The sequence below is a fragment of the Mesoplodon bidens genome, assembly GCF_964165515.1.
Source record: "Mesoplodon bidens genome assembly, contig: HAP1_SCAFFOLD_297, whole genome shotgun sequence".
NCBI lineage: Eukaryota > Metazoa > Chordata > Mammalia > Artiodactyla > Ziphiidae > Mesoplodon > Mesoplodon bidens.
This window is the reverse complement of record NW_027671184.1, coordinates 391,366-416,560: the sequence shown is the minus strand read 5'-3', so window position 1 is coordinate 416,560 and position 25,195 is coordinate 391,366. Positions and strand designations below refer to the sequence as shown.

The 25,195-nt window shown below is 56.3% G+C and overlaps 1 protein-coding gene across 1 annotated transcript; it reads right to left on the bottom strand.

Moving 5' to 3' along the window:
* Positions 1-16,883: 16,883 nt before the first annotated feature.
* On the bottom strand, positions 16,884-19,836 carry LOC308611708 (forkhead box protein J1-like; the record flags this gene model as incomplete). Its single annotated transcript, XM_081260388.1, has 2 exons — positions 16,884-17,651; positions 19,339-19,836. The coding sequence occupies 2 exons, from the start codon at positions 19,834-19,836 to the stop codon at positions 16,884-16,886; spliced, it is 1,266 nt and encodes a 421-aa protein (XP_081116514.1).
* Positions 19,837-25,195: the final 5,359 nt, after the last annotated feature.

Below are 25,195 nucleotides of genomic sequence, written 5' to 3'. Positions count from 1 at the left end.
GGGGGTTGAAAGGTGCCTGCTGAGTGTCACATATTTGCTGTGCCTCAGTTTCCCCATCAGAACTCTAGTACGTTGATTCCTCACAGGCTGGAGCTGTAGGGTCTAGGCACCCCAACTTCCGTCAGCACTGATGGCCTCCCTCAGCCCCAACCTGCATCGGAAGGAAGGCCCTGGGCGGGGTGAATGAACCTCAGGGTGGCAAGTGGGGCACCAGGGGCTGGGGCCCTCTGACGTCACACCCTGTCCCTTCAGGAAGGGACCAAGGGAGGGAGGAGCTGGAGACAGGCCCAGGCGAGGACCGCAGGTGAGTCTGGGCAGGCCCTCAACTTGGGCGAGGTGGGGAACGTGAGCCGAGCCCTGGGCAAGAACGGCCTTTGTGAGTGAGTCCCCAGGGCCAGGGAGGGGGCTGTGCCTCCTTTGCCGCCTGCTCCTCGGGGCTGTGGGTACAGTCTCCCCATTGCACATATAGAGGTGCCGAGGCCCTGGCTGCAGGGGACCCCCGAGGGCCGCCTCTCAGCCCCTTTCTCTCTGGGGACCCAGAGATCATGAGGAGTGCATCAGGGGACACTCTGCAGGCCTTTGGTGCCCCCATCTTCCTCCCAGCCATTCCCCCTTGGGCCGTGGCCTCCCCAAAACTGGCCCATGCTTTTCCCCAGAGAAAGTTGCAAGCAGGTCCATTTTGAGACTTTTTAAAACTTTATTTTTAAAAATGTTTTTATTGTAAATAACTTTCTATGAAAAAGGTTAGAATGCCCGATGGGTTAGGAGAGTGGATGTGGGATGCAGCCCAGGGCGTTTATGGTGGAGCAAGACACTCCCCTGCAGGAGTGCAAGCAAGGGCCGGGGCCATCCCCCCATTCCTGGTCCCAGTGGTTCTAGCAAGCACTGCGTCCCTCCCAGTTAAGACTCAGCTATAGCTACACTCACTACATTAGTCTGTCTGTCCCCTTTCCCTCTGCAGCTTGGCTGCCCCAGCCCCTAACCCCCAGATCCCCATCTCCCCGCTGCTCTCAGCCTCAAGTTGGGCTCAAAGATTAGGGACACATGCCCTCTGCCCCACCTCTTAGGGATGAAGCCAGAAGATCCCAGAGGCCTTAGAAAATCTCCTGGCTCCACCCAGCACCCCGGCCTCCTTTCTGTCTCCTCTCTCTTCCCCCCTCCGCCTTGCTCCTCCTCACAGACTGCTGGGAGAGGCCTCTTGGGTGTTAATTTGCAGGCACCTAATCAGCATTTGTTGTACCTGGGAACTTGCTCTGGATAGAGACCTGGGGAGGAGAGCAGGAGAGAGAGAAGCTTCGAAGCTAAGGTGTTCTGGGGCGGGCCCTGTACTGATGTTTCCAGCTTGGCCAGGGCCCCTCCAAGCTGCAGCTCTCATAGTGCAGGGCCCTTAGCGTGTCTCTGGGGCAGGGAAGAAGTGGGTCAATGAAACACTGTGTGTATGGGGGGCTGGGGAGCGGAGGCAGCAATTTTGGTCCTGGGCCCCAATTCTCAGCCTGCTGGACTAGAATCTGAGGATGGCCTGGGCTGGGGGCCGTGTGGCCTGGTGGGTTGACCTGGCCCAGCCCCTGCCTGGGTGGTAGGGTGTCCATGGGCCTGCACTGGGGGGAGGGGGGCAGCCTGGGCCCAGACTTCGGTGCTGTCTGGAGGTGGGGCAGGCCCTGGATTCTTACAACAAGGCGGCCAGGCTGTCCCAGTCATGCAGGTCAGAGGCCAGTGTGGCATCCCCGGCCTCAAAGAGGGGCTCGGGGGGCAGGGAGCTACGGGTGCTCTCGTCCCAGGGGTGCTCCAGGAAGGATGTGGCCAGGAAGGTCTCATCAAAGTCCAGGCTTTCGGTAGCCTGCTCCACTGGAGGCCCCCAGGTAACAGGGCAGTCGATGTGGTGGCCATGGATGGTGAGGTCCCCGTCCCCGTGTGAGGCAGGGCTCAGCGGCGTGATCAGCTCCGAGGTCTCCAGCGTGCCCAGCTCCCCGTCCAGCGTGCCAGAGTCCAAGAGGGCCTCCCAGTCAAAGTTGCCCTTGAGGGGTTCCAGCTCAGCCTGCTCCTCCTGGGTCAGCAGCAGGGGGCTGGAGGGCCGCGGGACCTTGGCCTCCTGCTTGGGCAGCGGCTGTTGACGCTTACGCCCCAGCCTGCCCTCGCCTGCACCCCAGCCCGCCTCCCCAGTGGCCTCCTCGAACTCCCGCAGCAGCTGCTGGGCCACGGCGCCCACGGTCAGTGGCCCGACCCATGGGGCGGCGCTGGGCTCTGGCGCGGCCTGGCGGGCTGAGGCCGGGTGGATGTGGACTGGGGGCAGCCGCCGCTTCTTCAAGGCCCCACTCAGCAGCCACTCGGCGTACTGGGGGTCGATGCGCCAGAAGCCCCCCTTGCCTGGCTCGTCCTTCTCCCGAGGCACCTTGATGAAGCCCTTCTTCAGGGACAGGTTGTGGCGGATGGAGTTCTGGACACAGGGAGATAGGAGAGAAGGAAGACAGCTGGGAGAGTGGGTGGGGTCAGTGATGGGGGGCTCCTAGCGCCACTGCCAGTCCCACCACCACCTTCTCTCCGATGGGGGCAGGGGAGACAGAAGCGCTGCTCCGAGCGAGAGGCTCTGGGACACCCGCCACGGGGCACCAGGAGCTGGGAGTGCTGTCGGGGGCTTTTGTTCCCTTTTGCCAGGACATCTGCCTGCTCAGTCATCCGAGCCCTGTGCCGCAGTGTGGCTCTCAGTGCCAGTCTGTCCTGCCCTCCGTCCCTTACCCCGCTGCTTGCGGCCTCTGGTCAAAGGCCTTGGCTCCCCCAGGTCCTGGACGGCCATCTCCCTCTGCCTGGGCCTGGCTGGCCTTCTCTGTTTGTGAAATGAGTGAGTGGGTGTGAGGGTGTGTGTGGGGGGGGCGATGAAGTGTGGGAGGATCTGATGACTTTCCTTGTTTCTAGAGCCGGCTGCTGGCCTGGGCCCTAACCCACCATGTCCCCCTCCTCCCACCCCAGGCTCTGAGGCCTCAGTTGATTATTACCCAGCCAAGAGCATAGCGCTCATTCCTGGGGGCTCTCAGGCTTGGGGTAGGGTGGGGGGTGGTGGAGGGTGTCTGCTTTCTCACCAAGGTTACAACTGGTACCTGCCCCAGGGTCAGGGCCCAAGCAAACGTGGAATAGCTGTGATCACAGGAACTCTGATCCTGTGACCTGTGCCACAGGGAAGGATCTGTGCATCCTCAGGGTCTCTGTCCCCAAGTAGCCCCTGATCCTGATGGTCGAAGAGGCTGAGGGCAGTGTGTGCCCAGCCTGAATCACCATCCTGCCTTGTTCACGCCTGGGTGCACAGTCCAAACCACGCTGGGGCACAGGGGTCTGGGGCCTGGTGGGTGGGGCCGGCATGTGAGTAGTGCCCCCTGGCAAGACTGGGAGGTTTACATGGTGGTCTGGGCCCCTTGGCTGCTCTGTGCCAGGTTCCGGAGATTTGAACATGAAGCCAGTGTGGGAGGAAAGGAGGAAAGAGCCCCTGTGGAAAGCACGTGGCTGAGATAATTGTCCCCCCAGGGAGGTTGATGAGAAGAGGGGGAGGAGTGTAGGCAGGAATCTAGGGAGGGCTTGGGGTGGGGGCTGGCACAGCAGCTTTCGGAAGGCCCCGTAGCCCTTCCACTGGGACACAGATGGCCTTCACACTCTGCAGCACACCCCTCTCCCCTCCCAGAGCCCCTCCAGCCAACTGAAAGCAGGCGGGATGCAGAGCCTGGCATCAACGATGCTCTGCCTCCAGTCAGACCCTGACAAACTGACCTTGAGGAGGGTAGTGTGTAGGAATTCCAGGACTTGGGACACAAATGTGTCCCTCAGTCCATCAACCTAACCTGGGGGGCTGTGTCCATGCATAGTTCAGCCCTGGTCTTTGGGCTGAGCCTGCCGGATGAGTGACAAGATCTTTCCACTTGAACCTCTATGTCGGCACCCCTGCAGCCCTCTGAACATCCTCCCTCCTCCGTCTCTGAAGTCAAAGGGGCAGCAGTCCAAGCACTGGGCTCCCTTGAGGTCCTTCCTGGACGGCCTTCCTCTCTCGGGGCCCTGGCCGTACCGCGCCTACTTGGCCTGCGGATCTGGGATGTGAGTCCAGTCCGCGCGGGCATGGGCAGGGAGGGAGGGAGTGCCTCCCTACCTGCCAGGTGGGATCAGCGTGGCGGAAGTAACAGAAGTTGTCCGTGATCCACTTGTAGATGGCCGACAGGGTGATCTTGGTGGCCTTGCTGGCCTGCATGGCCATGCAGATGAGCGTGGCATACGAGTAGGGCGGCTTCACGTGCGGGTTGGTGGCGTAGTCCACGTCGTCGGGAGGCGAGGCCTGCAGCCCCGAGGGGGCGCTCCGCGGCGTGCACAAGGACGTGGGCTTGCCGGGTGTGTGTGGATGCCCCAGGCAGGCGGGGTCCGCCGCCAGGGGAGACCCCGGCTCGGCCGAGCCTGACAGCTCGTGGTAGCCGTGAGGGTCGGTGTACCCCGAAGGCAGGGCGGGGACCTTGGCGTTGACAATAGAGAATTCCTGCAGCCACTGCAGGCTGGTCAGGCTGTCATTCAGGGCGTTGGACTCCTCCAGGCCGCCTTCCGGTCCGGCCTCCTCCGCTGCCCCTGCTCCCGAGATGCGTAGCCAGCTCTCCGCCATATCTGCAGGCACTCTCCGAGGGGGCTGTCAACATCCACGAGCCGAGCCGAGGGTGGCCGCCGAGCTCTCCGGCCCGCTGACTCCCGCGGCTTCAGTTACGCAGCCTCCCGGAAGCGGGCTTCCATCCCGCGATCCTGGAGTAGCCTCCTCCAAAGGGAATGTGGTGCCTGCGGGAACCAGAGCGGGAACTGAGCCCTCTTTCCACACCCCCGAGGGGAGTGTGTGGGCGAGGGGGGAGGCTCTTACTAAAATCCTTCCTGCAGCTGGGGAGGATCTTTTACTGCCGAGGTCTGGGAAACAGAAGGTGTGCCCGGGGGTCCGACCCACACGGGGTTCGCCTCGCTCTTTTCCTCTTGGATCTTTTAGAGGAGACTTAATTAGCCAAACGAGGGAATAGTGTAGGGGCATGCGAGGCCACCCCTTTCTCCCTCAAAGCGGGGAATTAACCCCCCTCTCTCCGTCCACAACCAATGGAAATGGGGCGAGAGAGTCCAGGAGGGCAGTACGACGGGTCGGGGGGCGGGGGAGGTCGTCTGATCTTTGAAAAGGGATATTAGGATGGGGATCAAGGGGAAGGAAGGAAACAATACAGAGAGTTATAAGGGGGCGGGAAGTGAGTGTCCCCCAAACGCCTCTGATGTCAGTCCCCGGGCCCACCACTTCCGTCGGGGACCGATGGGAGAGCGGGCTGCTACTGACGCCCTCCCTTCCCACGGCCTGCAGCCCTCCCCGTCCCTTACCTGGCTCAGAGCGCAGCCCGGGCCAAAGGAAGGTTCTCAAAGAAATTCCTCCCACCGCCCACCCTCACCGCGGCTCTCTGCTCCCAGCTCGAGGGCCCAGCCAGCAATCCTCGTCGCCACTCACGCCCGCCGGCGCCTCTCTGAAAGCCAGCGGCCAGGGACCGGCACTCAGTCGCCGCTCACAAGGCGTCTCCTGCTGCCGTGGCGACGCCCCGCCCATATAAACAGCTTCCGCTTCTGCCATTGGCCAGGGCATCTCCAAAGAGACCGCGGGCTCTTAACCGCTCTCTCACGCGGTAACTCTCTTCCAGCTCCCTCCTGCCGCCCTCTCCCGCGCGCGACCCAGTCCCCTACCCGCCATCGCGTCCCGGCTCCTCGCATTCCCGCCCGAGGGCCCCGCGCAGGGCTCGGAGAGGCGCGCGGCTCGGCGCTCCCGCAGAGGCCCCGGGCCCTCGGCGAGCAGTTCGCCGCGGGAACCGTACTCCGCCCCACCCCTTTCCCATCTGGGCTGCTCAGAGGTGGCGATGGCTCCTGGGACGCAGCCCGTGGCGCGGGAGCCAGGGCTGGGTGCATGCTTGGGGCTTTCCTTTCCTCTCCTCTGGGCTGCGAGTGGCACTTCCTCACGTTTCTGCGGCCTGTCCCTGTCTCCCGACCGAGTGTCGTCTTGGTGCCCGCAAGCAGGTCTGACTCTCCGATGCCACCTGCCGCTCAGGTCCGCAGAAACCGCAGCCCCGGTCGCAGACACCCCAAGGCGGCTAGGGTAATCCAGTGTTTCCCGGTAAGCGCTCCCTCCCCGCCCCGTCCTCAGCAAGATTCCCAGAAGCTGACATTCCAGAGGCTTCTTCGCAAGTGCTCTCCCTCCTTTCCAGATAGCCGAGGAAACAGAGCCGGTGGGTGAAACCCAGGAAAGCCGTGGACTTGCCAAATTCTTTGACTGGGGTCATTTGCCCCATTAATTTCACCAGCCTTTAAGTGACGGACTAACGGTGGACTGTGGTCCTTCCTCCTCCCCTCCCCCAGCCTCCCTCTAGTCACCAGCTTTCCTGCTCTTCAATTATTGAGGAGCAGCAGTTGGAAGTTCTCTGGTTGAAGGGGGTGGGTGGAGGTGAGGGCTCCTTATCAGGCCTCTGCGCAGGAGCTGTGCCCAGGGGATGGTACACCAGCTCCCACCCAGAAACATGTCTTTCCCTCTACCCCTTGCCCACTCTCACTCCTCCATGTCCAGCTTGTCTTGAGTCAAAGTTTTTTTTTTCTTCCCAAGTATTTATTGTTTTTATTTTTATTTTATTTTTATTTTTTATTAGTTTCTGCTTTATAACAAAGTGAATCAGTCATACATATACATCTGTTCCCACATCCCTTCCCTCATGCATCTCCCTCCCTCCCACCCTCCCCATCCCACCCCTCCAGGCGGTCACAAAGCACCGAGCTGATCTCCCTGTGCTCTGCGGCTGCTTCCCACTATCTATCTACCTTACGTTTGGTAGTGTATATATGTCCATGCCTCTCTTTCGCTTTGTCACAGCTTACCCTTGGTTGAGAGTCCGCCTGCCGATGCAGAGGACACGGGTTCGTGCCCCGGTCCGGGAAGATCCCACATGCCACGGAGCGGCTTGGCCCGTGAGACATGGTGCTGAGCCGGTGTGTCCGGAGCCTGTGCTCTGCAACGGGAGAGGCCACAACAGTGAGAGGCCCACGTACCACAAAAAACAAAACAAAACAAAACAAAAACATTTGTATTTCCACTAATAAACTCAAATTATCTTTGCTTTTTCCCATCACACTCCCCAGAGCCTTTTCACAGAATTGTCACTGTTCCCCTGGCCACTATCCTGCCGCCTGTGTGATACTCCATCAGATTCCTTGGAGGCCCGTCTACCTAGCACGGCCTCGTGATTCTAATCAGCTCACCACCTACAATGGTCAACTCAGATTTCCTCCCTTTGAGAACCTTGCAGAACAATCTCAGAACATACCATCGCCCCCCCCCACCTTGGTCTCAGGGCCAAAGAAGACCCAGAGGCTTCTTAGCGGAAGAGGTGCTGGAATGACACAGGTGCTTTCTCAGCATCACTCCCACAAGGCTGATGAGAGCAGCGAGGATGGGGACCTGAGCCATCCTTGCCGCCAGCTGGGGCTCCTGGCAGAGCACCTGTGGGCCTGGGGAGGGTGGACCAGGGGATGCTCCCCTGGCTCCCTCCTTGTGGTCGCTCCGTGAGGGGAGTGGCATCCGTGTGGGGAGGGTAACAGCGTGGAGAGGGAGACCAAGTGCCTGAGAAGCTGTCCTGACGGCCAAGCCAGCCTGAGGCACCTCAGTCATAGGATGGAACTTTGAACTTACAGCTGAGCGTGGTGAGGTCTGTTGATTCCACGGGAACTACCACAGTGGATGCTCCTGTCATTAACCTGACATTAACCCGACAGATGCTTCCAGAGAGTTCCCCAGCTCTTTATTACCAGTGTGACGCTAATAGCAGAACCCGAGAAACATTTTACCAAGAGAGCAGATGCACTTTCCTTCTCCCGTAAGAGCCCTTGAGACCTCGAGGTGAGGCTACGATGCGACCCTCAACTCCCTCTCCCGGCAGCCGCCACTGTCATTCGGTTTCATGTCTGGCCTGAACGGTGAAGCCAGGTTAATCTCAGAATGGCTCGCTCTCGAGATCACCGTAAGGAAGCCCAGGCATTGTTTTCCTTCCAGGTCTCGCTCCCCTGCCGCAATCCCAGAGTGGAATAAACATCCACCAGCAGGTTGGCCCGAAGGAGTTAGGGAGAGGAGGAAGCACAAGGCCTGTGGTCAGTTTCCACCAGCATGGGTGGCTGAAACAATTCCCAGGAGCTCTCTCTGCCAAACTCGGGGGTTGGTGGGCGGCCACTGCGGGGAGGCAGGAGCCTAGATTCCTCTCTTGAGGCCCAGTGAGCGGCTGGCCTGCACAGCTGCCACAGACTCAGGGCGGAGTGAGGGCAGAGATGGCATCTTCCCCAACTAGTGACCAAAATAAATCCTGCCTGTAACCTTTGCCACAGAAGCATCCCCGCTTTTGTGGATCAGGGATTAATCTAGTCTCACAAATATGTTTTTTCCTGGAAAATTTCAGCATATTAAATACAGGCTCTTCCCAGTTAGGAATGGAAGCCTCAGCGAGGGCCCCTCGGATGTGCACGTGCCCAGCAAGCTTGGGGTTGGGTGTCGGTGAACATGAACTTTCACATGAATTCTGGATAGCCTAAATGAGTTTCAAAATAAACAAACTGGACAGAGAGACGTACATTTGGCAAAAAGACATGAGAAACAAATGGACAGACAGAAGCCAGGTAAAGAGTAGGAAGGCAGGAAGTGAAGTGTACCCTGGACCTCAGCCGCTCTGGTCCAGGCCTGGCTGGGTCAACACTAAGTGGATAGGCTGGCAAGCCCCTGGGAAGGCCGTGGGAGGTGTCTCTGGGGATTATGGCTTCCTCCACCACAAGCCTGCATGGGACCAGAGGGGTGAGGACCTGGGTCTTTTGCAATCTGATGGAGAGTGGCAACCACAGGAGTTTGTGTCCCTCCAGCACCTGTAGCCACGTTGCCAAGGGAGTAAAGCACTGGACCCACGATGGGACGTGGCTGTCCTGAAGCTTAAACATGTCCAGGGCATGTTTAAGAGATTACAAACCATGCAACATGAAGGCAGTCTCTGCCGTGAACCCAGAAGGGGCAATTTCGACCTAGTCCACCGGGCAAGATGTGGCTTTAGAGCCATGGTTGGTGAAGCCCTTGGTGAGCATGGAGCAGGGGAACATCAGTGCCCAGAGTGTGACTGACAGGTGGGCTCCTCCTGAGAACTCATCCCGGATTCAGTTTAGTGTCATGAGAAGGAATAAGGGGCACGTTGATGGCCCTGATTGAATTTACAGAGTTAGGGCTCCAGGGAGAAGAGTCACCCTCGACCCCTGATCGTTCCTTTGGGATCCAAATCTAGGGAGCACAAGGCAACTGGTGGTCGCCCAGGGCTCACTGGGTCACAGAGCTAGTCTATAAAATGCAGGCTTTGAAATTCCTCTCTGATCCTAACTAACCACTCTCCTCTGAGGGGCTACAGGTTCCCTTTTCAAGGGCTCAGGCTCGCTTTGCAAGACCTTATCACAGAAGCTGTGTCTGCCTTAAACTGCCTGTTGATGGAAACAAGACCAGGCCCCCTGCCATGGGATCTGCAAGATCATGATGGAGGGGGCATGGTCAGGCCAAATCGGAAGGCTTTGTGGGTATTTTTGCGCCTTTCTCCATGCCCAAATAGATTCGTTTAGAGCAGAGTCGCTCTTTGCCCAAGGACTCTCCCGAGGCTGCCTCACTTCCTTTCAGCAACTGGCTCCCAGCACCTTAGCAAAGCCCATGCCTTCTTGCAGGAACTGCAGGGCAGGAGATGGGTGTCCCAGGATGAGAGCAGGGGAGCGTCTCCCACCAAGTTCATGTTCAGCAGACTGCCACTCACCGGGTAAGCAGACCGCACAGCACAGCTTATTGTCCAGTGCTTTCATGCTGGCGATGTCAAAGTTATTATTATTGTCACACTCCGTACCTAGAAATGCGAATGTCCTCTGGCCTGTAATGGAGTTAAGGCAGTTAGAGAGGACCAGGCTGTGTTTTCCTCTGCTTTGCTGTCCTTAAAATAAAAATCTTAAGGATGGAGACAAAAAACATCAAATCATATGTTAAAAAGAAGACAATAATTAAGTGGGTAGAGTGGACAATAAAGGAAACTGTGTGGGTACGTTTGTGTTCTCGCTCTGTTCTGCTCTGTTTCCTTAACTGGCCCCTTTCCAGCCTTCGTTCCTGGGAAATCAGACCCTGGGGAGGTCTGTGGGATTCGGACACGCAGACCCGGGCCCACAGCAGAGCTAAGCCAGGCTGGAAGAGCTAGGAGAGCCTCGGGGGAAGTGACCCCGGACTCCGGCCTGTGTCTGTCGGTGCACGTGGGGTGTGTTTATGACCACAAGGCTCTGCGAAATGACTAATACATAAAATGACAATTAAAGCTCTTTGGTCCCGTAATTTTGCACCTCAAATCAAAGAATCGCATTGTTCTCAAAATTATGATTTATTTTCTTTGAGACTTAATTTGCTACTCTGAGGATGTTTTAAGGGGCTGACCAGAAACCTACAGTCGTGTAAGATGGGAAGGGGACAGTTTTAGATGTTATTTTTTCAAGCTCCCCACTCGGTTTTTTTTCCTTGGTGAAAGGGAGAGGAAGAAACATACATCTACTGCGTACGGCATGTCAGGTGGAAACCACATATGGAATGTCAGGCGGAAACCACGTACTGCCCTGTGCCTTTTAGAAGCAAATATTCTACTGGGGACGACAATCACAATGGAGATCTCGGAGCCTTGTGCCCTGAAGACATCAGCCGAGGGGAGGTAGCGCCCAACCCCGGCTTGGTTGGTGTCTGCGTGCGGCAGAGGCACAGCCTGGGCGACCACCCCTCCTCCGGCACTACTTTGCCAGAAGAGAGTGGTCATGTGCGCATGCGCACCCCTGCACACCACACCGCCCCCCAAGCAACTGCCATGGCCAAAGCAGAGGTGACTAGTGTGACATTTGCATCCAGGCTGGGATCCAGGTTTGCTCTAGAGGTTGCCCTTCTGTGGAGGCACCTCAGAGGAGCAGATGGAAGAGATACCGGTTCCTGGGACGCCTGGTCCTACACTCCCAGGTGGGATTTCCAGGTCACCTCCGCACCCCCACTTCCTTGCTCTATATGTAGGTCGTGCCTTCACTTCTCGGCTTACTAGAAACAAACTTCTTCCGATTGAAGATATGATTGACCTTATTTAAAAAACAGAAATAGAGTCACAGGTGTAGAAAACAAACTTATGGTTATGGCGGGGGGCAAGGGAGGGGAGGGATAAATTGGGAGATTGGGATTGACATATACACACTACTATATATAAAATAGATAACTAATAAGGACCTGCTGTAGAGCACAGGGGACTCTACTCAGTACCCTGTAATGGCCTATATGGGAAAAGAATCTAAAAAAAGAGTGAATATATGTATATGTATAATTGATTCACGTGGCTGTACAGCAGAAACTAACACAACATTGTAAACCAACTCTTGGAATTAAAAAAAAATATCTACTTGAGGCCTGAACGATGGTAAAGAGACTCGTTCCAATAGCCTACAAACACTAGTGCACGCTGAGCTGCTAACGTCTCTTCACCTCACCTTTGCTGTGCCGCCAGGGCTGTGATCCTTCTGCTACTGTAACACCAGCCGTTTTCTTCACTAAAGCAGGAAAACCTACTGCCTAACAGTCGGTTCCCCCAAGGGGAGGAAGCTGTTCTCCTGCTGCAGATGAACTTTGGGGCTGCTAGAGCAGTTCTGTGAGACTCAGCTGAGAAGCTGAAGCAGGAAGGAAGGTGATGGCAGTTGCCCAAGAAGCTTCAGGATCTACTCAACGTAGATGGAGAACTCCATGTATCTTCTGCAGCCTAGGCTCAGAGGCCCAGAAAGAGCCAGGAAGGCTGCTGAGGTCCTTAGATACCCTGCTTGGTTTGATATTCCATCAAGAAGACGACCTTTCCCCAAAGCCACACCCTTGAGCAGTGCCACCAAGTCACACCAGTGCCCCTTTCTCTACCCTTCAGAGAATACCCGGGAAAGAAATATAATAAAAGGGAGCAAAAGACCAGGTCTTTTACCATCTTCTTGTGTGGGTGATCCGTCCTCTTCTTCTAGAACATCATTTCCCTAGGACAGAAGGAAGGCACTGTGAGTCCATAAAGCAGTGAAATGAGTCTACTGATTGTCAGAAGACAGAACTAATCACCCTCATGGTATCCAGACATTTCCTGTCCGTGTGAGATGGCTGGGAGGCCCAGCAGAGGCAGATTTTGCTTGGCGAGGCAGGATCGGCCCATAGGGACCAGGTCTGAGGCACGTTCCAGAGGGACCAGGTCTGAGGCACCTAACAGAGGGACCGTGGGACTGTCAGGAATAGCCTTGGTAATAGTTCAGCTCACACTGTTTCTCTCAGGTGGAAATAAAAGTTGTCAAATGCAAAAGCAAACCGTGAGATCATAAAACTTTCAGGAACCCTTTAGGATCCCCAGTCCCATCCAGATACTCCTTTGAGAACATCTGGCTCAAGAGAAAGTTGTAGAGTCCCCACTGGGAGCTGGGCATTCCATATACTTCAGGCACACCTCCGTCAGAGCACTTCTCACGCTGAGTTATAACTCTGATTCCTCCATCAGATGGAGCTGCAGAATGGGTGGGATGGGTGGATTGGGGGTGTGGGCAGGCAAAAGCCATGTCACTTGGTCTTTGTGTCCCCCAGTGCCAGGAAGATGTGAGATGCCTGTGCCAGGTAAATACTAAGTGAATTGGAGGACAAACACCTCTCAAGGGTCTCGCCTGGAAGACTTCCCTCTGGAACTCACCCCACGCCTATTACACTGAGACCAGCACCCTCTGCTAACCGGACAGTCCCTCTGCTCTGTACCCTGCCTCGAACAGATCCAAGAGCACCACCTTGAAAGGCTTCTTCCAGAACAGCCCCCATCCTATTTGCATCCTGTGCCAGCGCCGGCAGTCCCTCTGACTGTGGAGGGGCACCAGCGTCCACCTTGCTCTTACCTCTGCATCCTGCTCTTCAGCGGTGGCGACGAGGCCCGCAAAGTTGCATTCTGGAGACGCCGCTTGCGGCACCTGCCAAGGAGCAACAAAAGTCAAGGTGCAGATGCCACCGGCTCTCCTACCCAGGTCGCCTGGCAGCAAACCCAAACCAAGTCCTCAAGACAGAAGTGGTGCCACATGGAAGATCACATCTGAGGGAGTCTGATTCAACAACCCGGTACCGTGTTTTCCAGGGCTCCCCTCCCGAGCACTGGGGGGCTTTGCCGATCTCCCTGGCAGGCCCTGGACTGAGCTCCTTGGGACTCAAGTACACAGCAGAGCAGAGCGGGGAGGGCGATCCCATGCTCCTCTCTTACGTCTCCTTCTTCTGAGGGGTTCCTGCTGGCGGCCCGGGGGCAGGGGACAGCCTCCCCGTCCTCTTCCGTGCCAGGGGCGATGTAGGAGCCGGACATGGAGGAGACGGTGTCGGTGCTGATCTGGGAGGACACCATGGACATGACCTTCCTTCTTCAAGTCTGGGTCCCCAGTATGTTGAGGGAGGCAGAGGCGGGGAGAAGACTGTTTCCTGCCCTCAGCTCAGCTCTTCAGGAGGCCTGGCGCATTTGCTTCAGGCCAGCATGGAATCCCATCGCGGGGGCCTTCCCGTCACTGGAGCTGGGGGTGGCCTGTCCCGTGGGCAGATGGCGAGGGTCCCCAAAGACTGAGTTCCTGAACATTGCCCCTCATCCCTTTTCTGGCTGGCGATACATGGGGGAGGGAGGATAGGGAAGAGGTGGAAAGTGAGGAGACAGAAAGCTGGCTTCGTGCTTTGGGAAGGGACTGTACCACACCTGAGGGTGAAGTGGCTGAAGGGCTTCTCACCTCAAAAGTGGAGATCAAAGGAAATGCGAAACCTGCCCAGAGAGCTTGAGTCATGGGCTCAAAGCCACACAGGGCAAAAGAGAAAGGACAGCTCAGTGCAACATGGGGTCCTGGATTGGGAGGCTGGAATGGAGAGGAGCATTACTGGGGTGATCTGCAAGACGTGAAGGGGGTCTGCGGTTACATGGGATTACCAGGTCAGTGTTCATTTCCTGATTGTGATGGTGGTACTGGGATTAAGGAGGCGTGTCCTTGTTCTAAGGAAACACACACTAAAGTATCTAGTGCTAATGGGGCAGCCTGTCTGCAACTTACTGTTAAGGGCGCAAAGTATATATTGACTGGGATTACATTGAATCTCTAAATAAATACGGAGTCACTGAACGTTTTTTGAAAAAGCCACCCAGCCAAGGGCCAGGGCAGGGATGAATAGGAGGGACAGGATCCACTCACGCTTCCCGCCCCCTCCACCGCCAACCCACAAACGCTGCCTGCTGAAAGGGTGTGTGAAGCCCTGTGTTCTGGCCGCTTCGGAGCCCCCTCTTAGCTTTGGCTGCGCGTTGGCAGCATCCATGGACCCTTAAAAGTGCCAGTGTTTGGGTCCCAGCCCCAGAGACGCTAGTCCCAAGCATAGGGATTTTCAGGAGCTCCTGGGGATTCTTCCTGGCAGCCAGAAGCTTCTTCAGCCTCTCCTTACCTGGCAGGCAGTTCTGCCAGCCCCTGACCTTGCCCCTCTTCCCCCAGCATGGGCCCAGGCAACGGGTGAGGAGGGGGGACAGTGACCGGCCCCACCTGTCAATCCAGGGTGTACCCCTTTTGGCGGGGGCTGGAGGCTGAGCCTGGGGACCAGTGGAGAGGCTGGAGCCCCCATGTTCCCCCAGTGCTGGGGAGCGTGGGCAGGAAGGCCGGAGGGTGGTGGGGAGAGGGAGGGAGTCGTTGCTTAGGGGGTGAAGGGAGTCTCAGAGGGAGGTTGGGGCAGCCTCCTCAGCAAGTGGTGGGAAAGGGATGGGCTGCCTCCTGAGCTCTGTTATGCCCCAACCCGGCTGGCCCTGCAGTGTGTGCACCCTTCTGAAATATTTGGAATAATTAGCAAGGGAAAGCAGCAAGTTGGCGGGGGAATGCCAGGTTGTCCTGGAGCCAGCCTCGAGTGCAAGGAAAGAAAGGTGCTTCAGGAGAAAGGGGCCCGTGGAGGCTGGGCAGGATTGTGTAGGACAGTGCCCATTTGTGTGTGTGTGTGGTTGTGTGTGTGTGTGTCTGTGCGCACGTGCACGTGAGTGCTGGGGGAAGGGGCTGTGCACCACAAGGGTGTGCTGGCGGGGCCAGGTGCGGGCTCGGGGGAGAGATGGGTTCCAGGCAAAGCTGGGGTGAGGGGGTTGAAAGGTGCCTGCTGAGTGTCACATATTTGCTGTGCCTCAGTTTCCCCATCAGAACTCTAGTACGTTGATTCCTCACAGGCTGGAGCTGTAGGGTCTAGGCACCCCGTCTTCCGTCTGCCCTGATGGCCTCCCTCAGCGCCAACCTGCATTGGAGGGAAGGCCCTGGGTTGGGTGAATGAACCCCAGGGTGGCAAGTGGGGCCCCAGAGGCTGGGGCCCTCTGACGTCACACCCTGTCCCTTCAGGAAGGGACCAAGGGAGGGAGGAGCTGGAGACAGGCCCAGGCGAGGACCGCAGGTTAGTCTGGGCAGGCCCTCAACTTGGGCGAGTTGGGGAACGTGAGCCGAGCCCTGGGCAAGAACGGCCTTTGTGAATGAGTCCCCAGGGCCAGGGAGGGGGCTGTGCCTCCTTTGCCGCCTGCTCCTCTGGGCTGTGGGTACAGTCTCCCCATTGCACATATAGAGGTGCCGAGGCCCTGGCTGCAGGGGACCCCCGAGGGCCGCCTCTCAGCCCCTTTCTCTCTGGGGACCCAGAGATCATGAGGAGTGCATCAGGGGACACTCTGCAGGCCTTTGGTGCCCCCCATCTTCCCCCAGCCATTCCCCCTTGGGCCGTGGCCTCCCCAAAACTGGCCCATGCTTTTCCCCAGAGAAAGTTGCAAGCAGGTCCATTTAGAGACTTTTTAAAACTTTATTTTTAAAAATGATTTTATTGTAAATAACTTTCTATGAAAAAGGTTAAAATGCCCGATGGGTTAGGAGAGTGGATGTGGGATGCAGCCCAGGGCGTTTATGGTGGAGCAAGACACTCCCCTGCAGGAGTGCAAGCAAGGGCACGGGTCCATCCCCCCATTCCTGATCCCAGTAGTTCTAGCAAGCACTGCGTCCCTCCCAGTTAAGCCTCAGCTATAGCTACACTCACTACATTAGTCTGTCTGTCCCCTTTCCCTCTGCAGCTTGGCTGCCCCAGCCCCTAACCCCCAGATCCCCATCTCCCCGCTGCTCTCAGCCTCAAGTTGGGCTCAAAGATTAGGGACACATACCCTCTGCCCCACCTCTAGGGATGAAGCCAGAAGATCCCAGAGGCCTTAGAAAATCTCCTGGCTCCACCCAGCACCCCGGCCTCCTTTCTGTCTCCTCTCTCTTCCCCCCTCCGCCTTGCTCCTCCTCACAGACTGCCGGGAGAGGCCTCTTGGGTGTTAATTTGCAGTCACCTAATCAGCATTTGTTGTACCTGGGAACTTGCTCTGGATAGAGACCTGGGGAGGAGAGCACGACAGAGAGAAGCTTCGAAGCTAAGGTGTTCTGGGGTGGGCCCTGTACTGATGTTTCCAGCTTGGCCAGGGCCCCTCCAAGCTGCAGCTCTCATAGTGCAGGGCCCTTAGCGTGTCTCTGGGGCAGGGAAGAAGTGGGTCAATGAAACACTGTGTGTATGGGGGGCTGGGGAGCGGAGGCAGCAATTTTGGTCCTGGGCCCCAATTCTCAGCCTGCTGGACTAGAATCTGAGGATGGCCTGGGCTGGGGGCCGTGTGGCCTGGTGGGTTGACCTGGCCCAGCCCCTGCCTGGGTGGTAGGGTGTCCATGGGCCTGCACTGGCGGGGAGGGGGGCAGTCTGGGCCCAGACTTCGGTGCTGTCTGGAGGTGTGGCAGGGCCTGTCTTCTTACAAGAAGGTGGCCAAGCTGGCCCAGTCATTCAGGACAGAGGCCAGTGTGGCATCCCCTGCCTCAAAGAGGGGCTCGGGGGGCAGGGAGCTACGGGTGCTCTCGTCCCAGGGGTGCTCCAGGAAGGATGGGGCCAGGAAGGTCTCATCAAAGTCCAGGCTTTCGGTAGCCTGCTCCACTGGAGGCCCCAAGGTAACAGGGCAGTCGATGTGGTGGCCATGGATGGTGAGGTCCACGTCCCCGTGTGAGGCAGGGCTCAGCGGCGGGATCAGCTCCGAGGTCTCCAGCGTGCCCAGCTCCCCGTCCAGCGTGCCAGGGTCCAAGATGGCCTCCCAGTCAAAGTTGCCCTTGAGGGGTTCCAGCTCAGCCTGCTCCTCCTGGGTCAGCAGCAGGGGGCTGGAGGGCCGCGGGACCTTGGCCTCCTGCTTGGGCAGCGGCTGTTGACGCTTACGCCCCAGCCTGCCCTCGCCTGCACCCCAGCCTGCCTCCCCAGTGGCCTCCTCAAACTCCCGCAGCAGCTGCTCGGCCTCGGTGCTCATGGTCAGTGGCCCGGCCCATGGGGCGGCGCTGGGCTCTGGCGCGGCCTGGCGTGCAAAGGCCGGGTGGATGTGGACTGGGGGCAGCCGCCGCTTCTTCAAGGCCCCACTCAGCAGCCGCTCGGCGTACTGGGGGTCGATGCGCCAGAAGCCCCCCTTGCCTGGCTCGTCCTTCTCCCGAGGCACCTTGATGAAGCCCTTCTTCAGGGACAGGTTGTGGCGGATGGAGTTCTGGACACAGGGAGATAGGAGAGAAGGAAGACAGCTGGGAGAGTGGGTGGGGTCAGTGATGGGGGGCTCCTAGCGCCACTGCCAGTCCCACCACCACCTTCTCTCCGATGGGGGCAGGGGAGACAGAAGCGCTGCTCTGAGCGGGAGGCTTTGGGACACCCGCCACGGGGCACCAGGAGCTGGGAGTGCTGTCGGGGGCTTTTGTTCCCATTTGCCAGGACATCTGCCTGCTCAGTCATCCGAGCCCTGAGCCGCAGGGTGGCTCTCAGTGCCAGCCTGTCCTGCCCTCCCTCCCTTACCCCGCTGCTTGCGGCCTCTGGTCAAAGGCCTTGGCTCCCCCAGGTCCTGGACGGCCATCTCCCTCTGCCTGGGCCTGGCTGGCCTTCTCTGTTTGTGAAATGAGTGAGTGGGTGTGAGGGTGTGTGTGTGTGGTGGGGGATGAAGTGTGGGAGGATCTGATGACTTTCCTTGTTTGTAGAGCCGCCTGCTGGCCTGGGCCCTCACCCACCATGTCCCCCTCCTCCCACCCCAGGCTCTGAGGCCTCAGTTGATTATTACCCAGCCAAGAGCATAGCGCTCATTCCTGGGGGCTCTCAGGCTTGGGGTAGGGTGGGGGGTGGTGGAGGGTCTCTGCTTTCTCACCAAGGTTACAAATGGTACCTGCCCCAGGGTCAGGGCCCAAGCAAACGTGGAATAGCTGTGATCACAGGAACTCTGATCCTGTGACCTGTGCCACAGGGAAGGATCTGTGCATCCTCAGGGTCTCTGTCCCCAAGGAGCCCCTGATCCTGATGGTCGAAGAGGCTGAGGGCAGTGTGTGCCCAGCCTGAATCACCATCCTGCCTTGTTCACGCCTGGGTGCACAGTCCAAACCACGCTGGGGCACAGGGGTCTGGGGCCTGGTGGGTGGGGCCGGCAGGTGAGTAGTGCGCCCTGGCAAGACTGGGAGGTTTACATGGTGGTCTGGGCCCCTTGGCTGCTCTGTGCCAGGTTCCGGAGACTTGGAACATGAAGCCAGTGTGGGAGGAAAGAGCCCCTGTGGAAAGCACGTGGCTGAGATAATTGTCCCCGCAGGGAGGTTGATGAGAAGAGGGGGAGGAGTGTAGGCAGGAAACTAGGGAGGGCTTGGGGTGGGGGCTGGCACAGCAGCTTTCGGAAGGCCCCGTAGCCCTTCCACTGGGACACAGATGGCCACCACACCCTGCAGCACACCCCTCTCCCCTCCCAGAGCCCCTCCAGCCAACTGAAAGCAGGCGGGATGCAGAGCCGGGCAGCAACCATGCTCTGCCTCCAGTCAGGCCCTGACAAACTGACCTTGAGGAGGGTAGTGTGTAGGAATTCCAGGACTTGGGACACAAATGTGTCCCTCAGTCCATCAACCTACCCTGGGGGTCTGTGTCCACGCATAGTTCAGCCCTGGTCTTTGGGCTGAGCCTGCCGGATGAGGGACAAGTTCTTTCCACTTGAACCTCTATGTCGGCACCCCTGCAGCCCTCTGAACATCCTCCCTCCTCCGTCTCTGAAGTCAAAGGGGCAGCAGTCCAAGCACTGGGCTCCCTTGAGGTCCTTCCTGGACGGCCTTCCTCTCTCGGGGCCCTGGCCGTACCGCGCCTACTTGGCCTGCGGATCTGGGATGTGAGTCCAGTCCGCGCGGGCATGGGCAGGGAGGGAGGGAGTGCCTCCCTACCTGCCAGGTGGGATCAGCGTGGCGGAAGTAACAGAAGTTGTCCGTGATCCACTTGTAGATGGCCGACAGGGTGATCTTGGTGGCCTTGCTGGCCTGCATGGCCATGCAGATGAGCGTGGCATATGAGTAGGGCGGCTTCACGTGCGGGTTGGTGGCATAGTCCACGTCGTCGGGAGGCGAGGCCTGCAGCCCCAAGGGGGCGCTCCGCGGCGTGCACAAGGATGTGGGCTTGCCGGGTGTGTGCGGCTGCCCCAGGCAGGCGGGGTCCGCCGCCAGAGGAGACCCCGGCTCGGCAGAGCCTGACAGCTCGTGGTAGCCGTGAGGGTCGGTGTCCCCTGAAGGCAGGGCGGGGACCTTGGCTTTGAGAATGGAGAATTCCTGCAGCCACTGCAGGCTGGTCAGGCTGTCATTCAGGGCGTTGGACTCCTCCAGGCCGCCTTCCGGTCCGGCCTCCTCCGCTGCCCCTGGTCCCGAGACGTGTAGCCAGCTCTCCACCATATCTGCGGGGACTCTCCGAGGGGGCTGTCAACATCCACGAGCCGAGCCGAGGGTGGCCGCCGAGCTCTCCGGCCCGCTGACTCCCGCGGCTTCAGTTACGCAGCCTCCCGGAAGCGGGCTTCCATCCCGCGATCCGGGGGTAGCCTCCTCCAAAGGGAATGTGGTGCCTGCGGGGACCAGAGCGGGAACTGAGCCCTCTTTCCCCACCCCCGAGGGGAGAGTGTGGGCGAGGGGGGAGGCTCTTACTAAAATCCTTCCTGCAGCTGGGGAGGATCTTTTACTGCCGAGGTCTGGGAAACAGAAGGTGTGCCCGGGAGTCCGACCTACACGGGGTTCGCCTCGCTCTTTTCCTCTTGGATCTTTTAGAGGAGACTTAATTAGCCAAACGAGGGAATAGTGTAGGGGCATGCGAGGCCACCCCTTTCTCCCTCAAAGCGGGGAATTAACCCCCCTCTCTCCATCCACAACCAATGGAAATGGGGCGAGAGAGTCCAGGAGGGCAGTACGACGGGTCGGGGGGCGGGGGAGGTCGTCTGATCTTTGAAAAGGGATATTAGGATGGGGATCAAGGGGAAGGAAGGAAACAATACAGAGAGTTATAAGGGGGCGGGAAGTGAGTGTCCCCCAAACGCCTCTGATGTCAGTCCCCGGGCCCACCACTTCCGTCGGGGACCGATGGGAGAGCGGGCTGCTACTGACGCCCTCCCTTCCCACGGCCTGCAGCCCTCCCCGTCCCTTACCTGGCTCAGAGCGCAGCCCGGGCCAAAGGAAGGTTCTCAAAGAAATTCCTCCCACCGCCCACCCTCACCGCGGCTCTCTGCTCCCAGCTCGAGGGCCCAGCCAGCAATCCTTGTCGCCACTCACGCCCGCCGGCGCCTCTCTGAAAGCCAGCGGCCAGGGACCGGCACTCAGTCGCCGCTCACAAGGCGTCTCCTGCTGCCGTGGCGACGCCCCGCCCATATAAACAGCTTCCGCTTCTGCCATTGGCCAGGGCATCTCCAAAGAGACCGCGGGCTCTTAACCGCTCTCTCACGCGGTAACTCTCTTCCAGCTCCCTCCTGCCGCCCTCTCCCGCGCGCGACCCAGTCCCCTACCCGCCATCGCGTCCCGGCTCCTCGCATTCCCGCCCGAGGGCCCCGCGCAGGGCTCGGAGAGGCGCGCGGCTCGGCGCTCCCGCAGAGGCCCCGGGGCCCTCGGCGAGCAGTTCGCCGCGGGAACCGTACTCCGCCCCACCCCCTTCCCATCTGGGCTGCTCAGAGGTGGCGACGGCTCCTGGGACGCAGCCCGTGGCGCGGGGGCCAGGGCTGGGTGCATGCTTGGGGCTTTCCTTTCCTCTCCTCTGGGCTGCGAGTGGCACTTCCTCACGTTTCTGCGGCCTGTCCCTGTCTCCCGACCGAGTGTCGTCTTGGTGCCCGCAAGCAGGTCTGACTCTCCGATGCCACCTGCCGCTCAGGTCCGCAGAAACCGCAGCCCCGGTCGCAGACACCCCAAGGCGGCTAGGGTAATCCAGTGTTTCCCGGTAAGCGCTCCCTCCCCGCCCCGTCCTCAGCAAGATTCCCAGAAGCTGACACTCCAGAGGCTTCTTCGCAAGTGCTCTCCCCCCTTTCCAGATAGCCGAGGAAACAGAGCCGGTGGGTGAAACCCAGGAAAGCCGTGGACTTGCCAAATTCTGTGACTGGGGTCATTTGCCCCATTAATTTCACCAGCCTTTAAGTGACGCACTAACGGTGGACTGTGGTCCTTCCTCCTCCCCTCCCCCAGCCTACCTCTAGTCACCAGCTTTCCTGCTCTTCAATTATTGAGGAGCAGCAGTTGGAAGTTCTCTGGTTGAAGGGGGTGGGTGGAGGTGAGGGCTCCTTATCAGGCCTCTGCGCAGGAGCTGTGCCCAGGGGATGGTACACCAGCTCACACCCAGAAACATGTCTTTCCCTCTACCCCTTGCCCTCTCTCACTCCTCCATGTCCAGCTTGTCTTGAGTCAAAGTTTTTTTTCCTTCCCAAGTATTTATTGTTTTAATTTTTATTTTATTTTTATTTTTTTATTAGTTTCTGCTTTATAACAAAGTGAATCAGTCATACATATACATCTGTTCCCACATCCCTTCCCTCATGCATCTCCCTCCCTCCCACCCTCCCCATCCCACCCCTCCAGGCGGTCACAAAGCACCGAGCTGATCTCCCTGTGCTCTGCGGCTGCTTCCCACTATCTATCTACCTTACGTTTGGTAGTGTATATATGTCCATGCCTCTCTTTCGCTTTGTCACAGCTTACCCTTCCCCCTCCCCATATCCTCAAGTCCATTCTCAAGTAGGTCTGTGACTTTATTCCTGTTTTACCCCTAGGTTCTTCATGACATTTTTTTTAATTCCATATATATGTGTTAGCATATGGTATTTGTCGTTCTCTTTCTGACTTACTTCACTCTGTACGACAGACTCTAGGTCTATCCACCTCATTACAAATAGCTCAGTTTCGTTTCTTTTTATGGCTGAGTAATATTCCATTGTATATATGTGCCACATCTTCTTTATCCATTCATCCGATGATGGACACTTAGGTTGTTTCCATCTCCGGGCTATTGTGAATAGAGCTGCAATGAACATTTTGGTACATGCCTCTTTTTGAAGTATGGTTTTCTCAGGGTATATGCCTAGTAGTGGGATTGCTGGGTCATATGGTAGTTCTATGTTTAGTCTTTTAAGGAACCTCCATACTGTTCTCCATAGTGGCTGTACCAATTCACATTCCCACCAGCAGTGCAAGAGTGTTCCCTTTTCTCCACACCCTCTCCAGCATTTATTGTTTCTAGATTTCTTGATGATGGCCATTCTGACTGGTGTGAGATGATATCTCATTGTAGTTTTGATTTGCATTTCTCTAATGATTAATGATGTTGAGCATTCTTTCATGTGTTTGTTGGCAGTCTGTATATCTTCCTTGGAGAAATGCCTATTTAAGTCTTCTGCCCATTTTTGGATTGGGTTGTTTGTTTTTTTGGCTATTGAGCTGCATGAGCTGTTTTTAAATTTTGGAGATTAATCCTTTGTCAGTTGCTTCATTTGCAAATATTTTCTCCCATTCTGAGGGTTGTCTTTTGGTCTTGTTTATGGTGTCCTTTGCTGTGCAAAAGCTTTGAAGTTTCATTAGGTCCCATTTGTTTATCTTTGTTTTTATTTCCATTTCTCTAGGAGGTGGGTCCAAAAGGATCTTGCTGGGATTTATGTCCTAGAGTGTTCTGCCTATGTTTTCCTCTAAGACTTTGATAGTTTCTGGCCTTACATTTAGGTCTTTAATCCATTTTGAGCTTATTTTTGTGTATGGTGTTAGGGAATGATCTAATCTCATACTTTTACAGGTCCCTGTCCAGTTTTCCCAGCACCACTTATTGAAGAGGCTGTCCTTTCTCCACGGTACATTCCTGCCTCCTTGATCAAAGATGAGTTGACCATATGTGGGTGGGTTTATCTCTGGGCTTTCTATCCTGTTCCATTGATCTATCTTTCTGTTTTTGTGCCCCTAAAACACTGTCTTGATTACTGTAGCTTTCTAGTGTAGTCTGAAGTCAGGGAGCCTGATTCCTCCAGCTCCGTTTTTCATTCTCAAGATTGCTTTGGCTATTCGGAGTCTTTTGTTTTTCCAAACAAAGTTTGAAATGTTTTGTTCCAGTTCTGTGAAAAATGCCAGTGGTAGTTTGATAGGGATTGCATTGAACCTGTAGATTGCTTTGGGTAGTGGAGTCATTTTCACAATATCGATTCTTCCAATCCAGGAGCATGGTATATCTCTCCATCTATTTGTATCATCTTTCATTTCTTTCATCAGTGTCTTATAATTTTCTGCATACAGGTCTTTTGTCTCCTTAGGTAGGTTTATTCCTAGGTATTTTATTCTTTTTGTTGCAATGGTAAATGGGAGTGTTTTCTTGATTTCACTTTCAGATTCTTCATCATTAGTGTACAGGAATGCCAGAGATTTCTGTGCATTAATTTTGTATCCTTCTACTTTACCAAATTCATTGATTAGCTCTAGTAGTTTTCTGGTAGCATCTTTAGGATTCTCTATGTATAGTATCATGTCATCTGCAAACACCGACAGCTTTACTTCTTCTTTTCCAATTTGGATTCCTTTTATTTCCTTTTCTTCTCTGATTGCTGTTGCTAAAACTTCCAAAACTAAGTTGAATAAGTGTGGTGAGAGTGGGCCACGTTGTCTTATTCCTGATCTTAGTGGAAATGGTCTCAGCTTTTCACCATTGAGGACAATGTTGGCTGTGGGTTTGTCATATATGGCCTTTATTATCTTGCGGAAAGTTCCCTGTATGCCTACTTTCTGCAGGGTTTTTATCATAAATGGCTGTTGAATTTTGTCGAAAGCTTTCTCTGCATCTATTGAGATGATCATATGGTTTTTCTCCTTCAATTTGTTAATATGGTGTATCACATTGATTGATTTGCGTATATTGAAGAATCCTTGCATTCCTGGAATAAACCCCACTTGATCATGGTGTTTGATCCTTTTAATGTGCTGTTGGATTCTGTTTGCTAGTATTTTGTTGAGGATTTTTACATCTATGTTCATCAGTGACATTGGCCTGTAGTTTTCTTTCCTTGTGACATCCTTGCCTGGTTTTGGTATCAAGGTGATGGTGGCCTCGTAGAATGAGTTTGGGAGTGCTCCTCCCTCTGCTATATTTTGGAAGAGTTTGAGAAGGATAGGTGTTAGCTCTTCTCTAAATGTCTGATAGAATTCGCCTGTGAAGCCATCTGGTCCTGGGCTTCTTCTGTTTGTTGGAAGATTTTTAATCACAGTTTCCATTTCAGTGCTTGTGATTGGTCTATTCATATTTTCTATTCCTTCCTGATTCAGTCTTGGCAGGTTGTGCATTTCTAAGAATTTGTCCATTTCTTCCAGGTTGTCCATTTTATTGGCATAGAGTTTCTTGTAGTAATCTCTCCTGATCTTCTATATTTCTGCAGTGTGAGTTGTTATTGAGTCAAAGTATTAAAAGCGTGCTGGAGAAAGTCGGACAGAAACTTTCACAAATAAGCCAACTGCGCAATTAATAGCTCTCCTTCCCTTGTGAACAGTTCTATTCATTTTTAAGAATCATGCAGCAGTCCATAAATATTGCATCCTTGACGTCCCCACTGTAGTGTGCCCATGAGTGTACTCCAGGGAGTGAGGGGTACACAGCTGGCACAACAGTACACACATACTTACACACAGTAGGTGTGCAGATCCTAAAGCAAAGTGAGCAAGCAGCATGCCAAGGTCAGGTGAACAGGACACAAACTCTCCCCAGGTGAGATGGCTTAACGTGTGTGGATCCGTGCCCAGGAGATGCCCCAGCGTGGGCATG